Source organism: Sinocyclocheilus rhinocerous, unplaced genomic scaffold, assembly GCF_001515625.1.
Source record: "Sinocyclocheilus rhinocerous isolate Xijiao unplaced genomic scaffold, SAMN03320098_v1.1 scaffold1436, whole genome shotgun sequence".
NCBI classification, from domain to species: Eukaryota; Metazoa; Chordata; class Actinopteri; order Cypriniformes; family Cyprinidae; genus Sinocyclocheilus; species Sinocyclocheilus rhinocerous.
Genome location: NW_015647013.1, coordinates 620918 through 632777, shown reverse-complemented (window position 1 = coordinate 632777; position 11860 = coordinate 620918). Strand labels below are relative to the sequence as shown.

Genomic DNA, 11860 nt, shown 5'->3' with positions numbered 1-11860 from the left:
AATTAGAAGCACACAATTCCCTAGAATAGCATTATATGCTTAAACGTTAAGATTTGTACTCGTGGAAATGACTAAAGTAGTCAAACCTGTTAATTAGAAGGGGGGGTCCAATACTTTTGTCAGTATAGTGTATGTTTGGTGCAGTAGGGGGCCCAACCTTATATTCTTTCATAGGGCCCAAAATTGCTAGCGGCGCCCCTGCCTGTGTGAACTACAGCATGCAAAGTTCGGGGTAACGTTAGCTAGTCTGCTTGTGTAATGAAGCAGTATAGTGCTCTTAAAGAGACCAGCACCATTTCCATATTAACGCTATGCATTACTTTCATTTAGTTCAAAACTTTTGTCAGTATAGTGTATGTTTGGTGCAGTAGGGGGCCCAACCTTATATTCTTTCATAGGGCCCAAAATTGCTAGCGGCGCCCCTGCCTGTGTGAACTACAGCATGCAAAGTTCGGGGTAACGTTAGCTAGTCTGCTTGTGTAATGAAGCAGTATAGTGCTCTTAAAGAGACCAGCACCATTTCCATATTAACACTATGCATTACTTTCATTTAGTTCAAACGGTGACAGCGTGAAATAAAACTACAAGTTTAGAACACAAAACTATAAGTTACAGTTCTTAACAGTGTCTGGTTATGTATTATAAATCCAGAGTAAGTAGAACAGGAGAAGAATTGGAGATAGCCTGCATGCTTTAATCTGTGATGTTTTATGAACAGATATACACTTAATGTATATTAGGGTCATTTTGTATCTTTTACAACACGTACAGTGACTAAAATAAGTCTTTTACCACAGTAAAGTGACTTTTACTTGTGATACTTGACTGCTGTGCTTTTATTTTCATTGCCTCTCTTCTTTAAACCAGTATTTCTCAAAATTCTGTTCCTGAAAATCATATTGATCAGCCAACTTCAGATAGCCATAACTTTTGCTACGTTCAAGCTAAATAATAAATAAAAACAGTTTTGGAAATGGCATGAACCCAGCTTTTATGGTATCAAAACCTATAATAGGTAAAAATTTCACCATGTGGTTAGATTGCATCACAAGCAAAATATCTTCATGAAACATGATCTTTACTTAATATCCTAATGATTTTTAGCATAAAAGACAAATTGATAATTTTGACCCATACAATGTATTGTTGGCTATTGCTACAAATATACCCCAGCGACTTAACACTGCTTTTGTGCTCCAGGGACACATATGTGGTTGTAAACAGAATCAAACAGTTTATAATACCTGCCCTTCGGTCGCCCAAGTGGTGCATTATATCGCCGCTTGATTTGAGCTGCTTTTTCTTGCAAGAGCTTTCTTCCCTTTTTTCTTGGCCGACAGATCTGACAGATCCACATACCTGCAGAACACCAATTAAGAATCTTTACTCATAACTGTAATTAAAGAGAAAACTAATTCTTGTGTAAATGAATACATCAACACAATATACGGTTAATAGAGTGTGCCTAGAGACAAATGCATTGATTGCACGACGTAGAAAAGGCATGCATTTGAGTGTGTGCACGCTCACCTTTTGGCATTCGCATCAGTGGGGGGTCACAGCACTCCATGTGGAAACCTCGGTCACAGGAGTCACAGAACAACATGTTGTCCTGTAAAATACAAACACACACAGACAACACAAGAGTCAAGGACACTAATTATGAATTTTGAACACTAAAGGAGGTTGTGACAGCTCTTTTTGGAGCTATTTTTTTTTCAATTGAAGAGAAGTGATAAGGATCGCAGGCCTAAAGTGAAGTAATAAAAAAGAAATTGTAAAGCAAACCCAAAAAATTTACAAAACTAAAATCTGTGGTATCATTTGTAAGTCGCTTTGGATAAAAGCATCTGCTAAATGACTAAATGTAAATTGCATATGTAAGCATATGCTCTACCCTTCAAATGTCCAGAATGATATTTTTAAAAAGAAATTAATACTTTTATTTAGCAAGGATGCATTAAATTAATCAAAAGTTACAGTTAAGACTTGCATTGATACAAAAAGATTTCTATTGCACATAAATGCTGTTGTTCTGAACTTTCAATTCATTCAAAAAGAAAGAAAAAAAAAAAAAATCAGTTTCCACTAATATTAGACAACACAACCGTTTTCAAAATTAATGTTAAGACTAAATGTTTCTTCAGAACTAAATCATATTAGTTTGAGACTGGTGTGATCAGCTGTGCCTTCACAGGAAAAAAATAATAATTTTGAAACATTGAAAAACAAGTTATTTTAAATTGTAGTAATACTTCACAATATGACTTTTTACTGTATTTTTGATCAAATAAATGCAGCTTTGGTGAGCTGTAAATGAGGACACAGCCTAAATTAACATGATCTGGCAGCAACAATAAGACAGACCATAGAAGAATAAAAAACCTACTGCATTTTTCCCTTGGTCCTGGCAGCTGCTGCAGGTTTTGCACTCGATACACTGCCACCACAGAGCTTTGACCCGTGCTGTGAGCTCTGGAGAGAACTTCAGACAGGATGGGTGCCCTGAGAAGACACGAGACAGCCTTAAATAACTAGAATAAAGCCTCATCCCCATGAGAAGACCGTGCAGTCCCACTCTGTAATAAATCAACTTATCTACTTAGGGCTGCTCGATTATGGCAAAAATCATAATCACGATTATTTTGGTCAATATTGTAATCACGCTTATTTAACACGATTATGAGGGGGCCAAATGGCCAAAACTTTATACGAGCGATTTATTTAAAGATAGTGATACATATCAAATATATATTTCCTGTAAATAAGGTTGCTATGACATCTACATGGTAGAGACCGGCGGAATTTCACAATTCTCAATACCACAGCAGAGTATTAGGTAACTAGCCTATTAGTAACAAATAAATAAACAAACAAAAAAATTATTGAAAATAATTAAACTGTCAGTAATAAAAAAAAAAAGCAAAGACAAATACAATAGAATAAAAAGATAAAAATGAAACAAACTTGGCTTTAATGTGTTTTTATGCAAGTCAAGCAGTTAACAGCCTACTACAGAAATCAATAATCGAATGTAAAATAAAACAGCAGTCTTCACTGTAAGAATTAAACTTTCTTTGTTTCTTATTAAAGCTACAAAAGTCCTTCACTCAAGAGCAGTGTGTGATTTTGAATTTGTCTTTTGCTGTGTCTTTGATTAATATTAAGCACGCAGGAATATTAGCCACTGTCACTTTAAGAGCCGCACAGATTCCAATTTACTGTTACATGTGTATTTTCTCTCTTTACGTTCATTTATTACATGACAGATGAAGGTATACATGAATAATCACCAAGCGCCGCATTCTAACACATTTTTGACTGTATTTGACCATTTAGGCGCGCAGCTTGAGCTAAAAGATGACTTTACATGTCTGTGTTCTGCTCCGTCTCTGAGCGCATATAACGTTATCTTCCCATTTTGCAAAAGTCACGTTACATGATTTTACTGATTGTAATTGAGCTTTTATGGAGGAGCGAACGCGTAGAGCTGGAAAGGGGGTGGAATGGGGCGCAATAATATTTTTATCTCGATTATTGTATTTTCATAATCGTAGGAGGCCAAAATCAAAATTGTTTTTCGATTAATTGCACAGCCCTATATCTACTCTTTAATCTCCGACATTAGTTACTTCCAGTGCATCTGCAGAGTTTTTCTAAATTAAGACTTTTTAGAACTTTTAAGACCTTCACAAATAAAATTAATACTGTATGTCCATACAGAACGAACCCATAATAATTCATGCATTTCCAATTGTTTCACTTAACTAAACGGATTTGTCAATACATACAAATTAGAGGCCAAACGATATTGGATTTTGTTGATACACTGAGTTTAAATAAAAGCAAAAAAAAAAACGATTTTTGTGCCAGAATCTGTAAATCTATTGAACGTGGTAATGTTTTTCGTTTTTCCTTCCTATAACAGAACGACCCCAAGAGAAGCTACAAGAGATTACACTGTGTTAAATAAAGCAATAAGCCCCAAGAAGCCGTGGTTTACATTGAATTTATAACAGCTAAGGGGCGTTGTTAGGTACGAAGCGGAGAAACCCCCTTAGCTGTTATAAATTCAATGTAAACCACGGCTTCTTGGGGCTTATAGCTTTTATAAAACGGTTATTCCATATACGTAGTACGGTTTCACAAAATAAAACAGAGCAAATAAAGTGTAATGATATTAATAAAAACAGTATTCTTCCACCAAACAATGTAGTTCCTCAGAAACAGTTGTGGTTGCTACAAAGTGGTTGCCGAGCAACAGACAAACGTAAACAAAGGTGTATGTTACTTTGTAGAGTAATTTACAACAGCTTTGAACGCAGCTCAACCAATCAGAATCAAGGACCGGAACTCTCCGTTTTATAATGCCTGTGTAATAAGAGTAATAAGGGTAGTAAGAGTAAATACACACACAGAGTAATAAGGCCCCGATCACACCGAACGTGTTTTTTTAGCACTGAAAACGCGAGGCGCACCGCACTGCCTTTTTTTTGGTGACTTAAAAAGAAAAAAAGAAAAAGAGCTGTGCGCTGCGGTTTTTTTATGTTGCTAGGCAACCACCAAATCTGCTGTCCTGTCAGTCTAATTAAAGGATTATAGCGCGAGAGCTCTAAATCTTTGGTTTTTGCTGTTAAGTAGGGCTGGGTATCGATTCAGATGTCCCGATTCGATTTCGATTCGCAAGCTCTCGAGTCGATTCAATTCTCGATTTTTTTGATTACATTCAGTGAATACAGTTATATTTCTAAAAAATGAACAGTAAACATCAGTTTACAAATGGTGAATTAATAAAAAGAAATTAAGAACCACATGCCTGTATTTTAAACCTATACTTTTGTTTTGTATCGGTCCTTTTTTAAACAATAATAGGGCGCGAGCGTCATCCGCGCTTTAGTATGTGTGTAGTAAACAAAAAAGTGCACCGCACCATCCGCCGTTCATTCATTGCGGAAATCATGGCGTCTATGCGTGATATCAAATTCTTCCGCAGATTTATAGTATTACTATAGCATTTCACCTGAGCATTGCGAATCACGCGTATGGCCATGATAAGTGCTGAATGAATGACAGGATTTCTGTTGTAACATCGCGCAAGGTAAATAAGGGTGACATCTAGTGGAGAAGACTAATGATAAGATTCACGTTAATCAGATCTTATTTTAAATGTGTGCTGAAATAAATCCCGGAAAAGATCGTTTCGCGGCTTTTGAGAATCGATATCGAATCAACGTCATTTAAAAAAAACGATTAATCGAAAAATGTTCACAGTGCCGGCTCAACATCGTGATGTCGGCGATGGACGATGGCATCGTATATCGGCCCAACCCTTACTCTTACATCCATCTACAACATATTATAACATGAAAACCAAATAAATAGAGTCATAATTCATTAACAGTAGATCATAAGCTTGGCATAAATGTGCGGCATAAACTACTCTGAGCCAGTAGAAAGTGCAGCAGCGTCACGTCTTGACTTTAAAGACTATTTTTGTACCATTTACAAAATTTGTATGACCTTAAAACATGACAAAACTGAATTTAAAACGTGTCACGACTTTAAGGGCATGCAGGGAACATTATTTTGGCCAATACTCTTGACTTTAAAACTTAGTAAGTTTCTCAGCAGACATCTTACAGTATACTTAATGTCTTATATAAATGAATAATGAAAATGTTTGAAGTTCGAATGAAGTTTGACTACTTCCTTACCGCTGTTCCCACAGTCTGCACAGGAGATGAGCTCCTCGGGTTTCTTGTCGCGGTTCTGTTCCTTGGTCCCCAAACAGAAACTACAAATGGGTATGGGCTCTGCCACAGGCTGAGAGAGAAAAACAGAGATAAAGAGCAAATAAGACAGAGTTATTGGCTAAATAGATCCAAATAATATGGTGAAACAGAGGTTGGAATATTGTGTAATTGAGGACAGTTTGGCTGAATTAATTGCCCTTTATGAACTGTATTAAGGTCTGCTTCATTCAATTCCGAGCTGAGGACACTACTAATATCTCTTCACAGATTTAGCAAAGCCTGAAGAAAATAGACTGATTTTTACATTCTGGTTCAGTAAAAAAATCAGCATGCATTACCAGTCAAAAGATTGTTTAATGTTTTTGAACATGTTTGTCTCGCACGCTCAACAAGGCTATATTTCTTTGCACAAAAACACAGTAAAATAAGTCATATTGTGAAATATTATTACAGCTTACAGTCAAATAACTGTCTTCTATTAATACAATTTAAAATTGAATGCATTCCTGTGATCAAAGCTGAATTTTCAGCATCATTACTCCAGTCTTCAGTGTCACATGATCTAATATGCTGATTTAATGCTCAATCAAATTTTTTTTTTCAAATGATCAATTATTATCAGATATTTTTAATCGAATAAATATAGGCTTGAGTATAATCATCATTCAAAAATGTTCAAACTTTTGACCGGTAGTGCATAAATGTTACAAATTATGCTCAAAGGTAATTTACACCCAAAACACTCAATTCCTTCAGAAAAAAACAAAAATTTTACAACAAAAAGTGGTATCACTCAATGGGAGTTTTAAGGCATTTTTAAAGCTCCATGCTCACAAAGCATGATTTATAGCAAAATAAAAATAAAAAATGCTTCAGAGGATGCATCCAGTCGATAAGTGGGCATCAAAAAGCCCCCAAAAGATCTTACGGACACAAACCATAGTGGCTCAAAGTTTTGAGGACCAAAGGCTGCAGTGGGCATGATCACAGTGAATGTGTGGGGCTAGAGGTGGGTTTATTGTCAGGGTGTGGGCACAAAAGCATGTGTTGATGCTTATTCTAAGCCACACCATCTGCTTCTGGAGCACCATTAATCTTTCAGTGTGTCCAAGAGAGTCCCACCCACGACACCGTATGCATCATACACCACAAACAGTGCACAAACAAACACATGCATGTGAATGCAAGGAGACAGATGTGTGGAAAAGGTTCTGCTCAAGAGGAGCTGAATGTATATAGCTATACAGATGTTGTGCAACAGTGCAAACAAAGACTGCTACTACGGTTCTGAAGAAAGACGCAAGGATATTGTGTTCATATGGCGTTCTTGACTGGCTGCAGAAAGAATTAAGTAATGGCAGATTTAGGCTGGGAGAAAAAAGGTCAGTGCGCATATGAGGATGTTTCTAAGGTTTGGGTGTGTGTGTGTGAGTGTGTGTGTGTGTGTGTGCGTGTGCGTGTGCGTGTGTGTGCGTGTGCGTGTAAGAAAGCAGGTCCAGGCAGGGAGGAGAGAGGACAGTGTGATTTATTGGGTTCATTTTCTTCTGACTCCGGTACACACACACATACTCAAGGGTGGGTCTCTAAGAAAGAAAACCAAACCCTTACACACGCTTCTCCCAGCCAAAAGATCCAATCAGAACTAGGTTAAACAGAATACTGTTGTATACTTCAACCATTTAATGTCTCTTCTCCATTCATGTTGTGACAGAACTAAGACTTCACAAATCAGAGATACAACAGGATATTGAAATCTTTCTGCCTTTAGCATCTTATCTGATGAACAAAATCAAGCTAGAAAGATTTTGCAGTTTACAATCATGAACAAACAGATGATTTACCCATGAAAACGCATGTCGCTCAAGTTCACAAAATAAAAATCTAATTCATTTTACTGCAGTACTCTGCCCTGGTTCAACATTGTTTTGATTCAACATCTGCTGTTATTGAATGAAAATCATTAGGGGGAAAAATATTATATTAAGATCTAACTGTTCAGTGTATAACTAACTGACAAACATAATACAATCTGCACAACAGGGTATCAAACTAACACTCACCACCAGCCAAATATAGGCATGTTTTGAGTAGTTGCCAGTAATTTTGCTAATCTACCAGCCACTAGTGCTGTGTGCGATACGACGATGTATGGTCACAGAGATTTGACGATACGAGTATCGATACAGCTGTCTCAGTATCGATATTGTGGCACGTGTGCAGCAGTGGACCGCACTTAATTTGAATACAAGAACAACGTTTAAAATTGAGCAGAAAAGTGTGTGAGGTTTCTAAAAAATAATGAATAAGAGCATAATATATAGGCAATAACAAGGTTTAATCTGGCCGCAGAGGAACACAACTGGGTTGCCTGATATAAAGAGACATAATCCCCGAAACAGAGCTTTACACTTGCGCAATACGGAAATATCTGCTAAGTGTGTTAGTTATCTTTGTCAACCTGGCAACCCTGTGCACGCGCGGCCAATAGTTAGAAATGGCACTATAGTATGCTGTGTTTAATAAACAGCTGTTTTACTAAATTCTTCTGAGGTGAAATTCAGTGCAGTCCCGTATCGTGATACGTATCGTATCGTGGCCTCTGTATCGTGATACGTATCGTATCGTGACTTTGCTGGTGATACACAGCCCTACCAGCCACTGTGGTGGGTAACTTGGAATGACATTTGACAAGAAATGCTGCTGTTGTTGTAAAGACACGCTTGAACAAGCACCTTTGTTTATATCTTGATAAACAAAAGCCAAAGTGCATGTCATATTGAGAGTTTGTTCGGCTGTTCATTGGTACTCTGCAGGAGCACAAAAGCTCTCGCAGAAACACGTGAAGAGTTTTCACAATCCTTTCATGTCTCAACGTAGTTTCCTAGAGTTTTATAGTGTTTAATGTAGACAAACTAAAGTGGACCAAAAATCCAAGTTTACTGACACTGACATATATACATATATATACACACACACACAACGGTTCAAAAGTTTGGGGTCAGTACAATTTTATGAAAGAAGCGTCTTATGCTCAAGGCTGCATTTTTTAATCAAAAATACAGTAACATACGGTGGCCGAGAAGTGCAAAACAAATCACAATTCTGAAAACAAAATAACAAATTACAAACGCAAATGTAAATCTAAAAAACAAAATAACAATTCAGAAAACACAACAACAATTCCGAAAACAAAATACCAAGTCAGAAAACACAATGACAAATCCAAGTATAGGTCTCAGCGGGCCAAAAATGGGGCGTTTCTCAAATGTTCGATGTCATTTCCATCTCATCTAAATTATAATGCATGAATACTGCCTGTTACGAGGGAAACTGTTCCAAAAGCGCCTCTTACTAGCAGAGAATCAATTAGCATTTTCAATAAGGCTATTTTCGACTTTTGAACTGCGTCTTAATGCTGTTGGATATAACTCAATTCCAGTTTAATTTTCCTAAATAAAAGACTGTTCAACTCTTAATATTTTGTATTCGTATTCTCCCCTTTAAATTCTCTCTACCCCACATAAAAAAATCATAATTTAACACCTCTGCCTGTTTTTTGTTTTGTTTTTGCATTCCCATTTGTTCAAACAGCAAATGAAAAATCCATGATTGTGTTTTCACGACTTACAAAAATAAGAAAAAAAAAATTTGAGAGATACTGATAACGGCAGTCAGAAGAGAGAACTATGTCAAGTTTACCGTCCCTCCCATAGACACTGTATTAGAAACACCCTCGCATTAGCGTTAACTAGTCTTTTGTAATCTTATTCAATAATATAAGTACAGTGTTGTAAATGTACATGCATATTTTTTATTCCATAGTAAGGGCAATTCATACAATACTATACCTACCTTTTCCGGTTTGTCTGATTTGTCATTGTGTTTTCTGGCTTGTTATAATGTTTTCGGAATTGTTATTTTGTTTTTTAGATTTGCATTTGCGTTCGTAATTTGTTATTTTGTTTTCAGAATTGTGATTTGTTTTGCACTTCTCGGCCATTGATTGACAGATGTCTCGTCCAGTCAGCGGTGAGTAATCCCAAACCAATGGCGCTGTCTCAAACTATACCTACCTTTTCCGGTTTGTCTGATTTGTCATTGTGTTTTCTGGCTTGTTATAATGTTTTCGGAATTGTTATTTTGTTTTTTAGATTTGCATTTGCGTTCGTAATTTGTTATTTTGTTTTCAGAATTGTGATTTGTTTTGCACTTCTCGGCCACCGTAGTAACAACACATTGCAAACTATTATTATAATTTAAAATAACTTTACATATTTTAATTATAATTTTTTTTACAATGTGATTGATTCCTGTCACGGCAAAGCTGAATTTTCAGCAGTTGTGTCAGTGTCATATGACCCTACAGAAATAATTTCAATATGCAGATTTGATGCTCATGAATCATTTCTTATTGTCATTGTTAAAAAACAGTTGTGCTGCTTAACATTTTTGTGGAAACTTTTTTCAGGATTCTTTAATGAATAAAAAGTTCAAAAAACATTTATCTGAAATGAAATCTTTTTTAATATTTTAAATGAAAAGTCATTTTTGATCAATTTAATGTATGATTGCTGAATAAAAGTATTAATTAAAAAAATCTTACTGACACCAATTTCAAACAGTAGTGTTTTTATTTTTATTTTTTTAATTTGCACACACACACCTGCACAGCATAGGATAGCTTGCGACCTGTATTGGCCTTGATACCACTTGATAATTGTTTTTGTTCAGAACATGTCACTACAAGTGGAGAAACCCGGGCAGTTTTGCGGACACACCTTGCGTTCATACAACAACTCTTTCATTCTTCATAAAGACCAGCACAACAACTCAGATGAGATGAGCAAACTATTCAACAAGGCAAAATTAAAGCACAGCTGCAAAGCAGCAGACCACCGCAGGAAATCTAAAAATATTTCATGTAGGAGAGAAAAATGATTCTTTGGATTCTTTAATGAATAAAAAGTTCAAAAAACATTTATCTGAAATGAAATATTTTTTAATATTTTAAATGAAAAGTCATTTTTGATCAATTTAATGCATGATTACTGAATAAAAGTATTAATTAAAAAAATCTTACGGACACCAATTTCGAACAGTAGTGTTTTTATTTTTATTTTTTTTATTTGCACACACACACCTGCACAGCATAGGATAGCTTGCGACCTGTATTGGCCTTGATACCACTTGATAATTGTTTTTGTTCAGAACATGTCACTACAAGTGGAGAAACCCGGGCAGTTTTGCGGACACACCTTGCGTTCATACAACAACTCTTTCATTCTTCATAAAGACCAGCACAACAACTCAGATGAGATGAGCAAACTATTCAACAAGGCAAAATTAAAGCACAGCTGCAAAGCAGCAGACCACCGCAGGAAATCTAAAAATATTTCATGTAGGAGAGAAAAATGATTCTTTGCAGAAGCACATCTGACAGGACAAAAGCCGCCCCCTCACACACACACACACACACTCGCATGCATGCATGCATCAATCTGCCAGTTTTTCCCCATTCTAATGCAGCCTTCAATTTCCTCTTAATGTACGCAAAGCTGAGTGCATGTTGTGCGTGGGCAATCAGACACTGGAAATCTGAATGAGTAGACAGGGATACAACAGGAATGGCAGGGGGAAGGAGAACAAAACCTACTGTCCTTGTCTCTGGCTCTGTCAAGGTTCTCATTAACATGTGAAACTCATGTCCCCAACCCATCACCCACAAACCCCTGTGCAAGAACGTTCCTGAACGTCCCCAAACCACGGGACACACTAAAAACACACCCAAGCACAAACAGGTTAGAGAAAGGAAACAGAAAGAAAACAATAGATGGCAGACATGCAGATGCAACAGTACTGTCAAATGACAGGGCAAGACAAGCTCTTACAGCCCCACTGGTTCTGCATACGACCAAAACAACAGTAAGTCTTTTGGACGGGAATATGCCTTGACCTTAAAGGGTTAGTTCACCCAAAAATGAAAACTGGCTTGTGTTTTACTCACCATCGAAGCATCCTAGGTGTATACGACTTTCTTCTTTCTGACTAATCCAGTTGGATTTCTATTAAAAATTGTCCTGGCTATTCCAAGCTCTATCATTGCAGTC

General features: G+C 36.7%; 1 protein-coding gene across 2 annotated transcripts in view; it reads right to left on the bottom strand.

Annotated features, from left to right (window-relative positions):
* Positions 1-11860, bottom strand: part of LOC107708249 (histone acetyltransferase KAT6A-like) — a 51239-nt gene that overhangs the window by 24063 nt on the left and 15316 nt on the right. For both annotated transcript variants that reach the window (XM_016512430.1, XM_016512431.1), the window contains exons 3-6: positions 5715-5823; positions 2390-2505; positions 1531-1612; positions 1245-1359 (exon numbers count right to left, since the gene is read on the bottom strand). In XM_016512430.1, coding sequence (XP_016367916.1) covers positions 1245-1359; positions 1531-1612; positions 2390-2505; positions 5715-5823 — 422 coding nt within the window. The remainder of the gene's footprint in view (positions 1-1244; positions 1360-1530; positions 1613-2389; positions 2506-5714; positions 5824-11860) is intronic.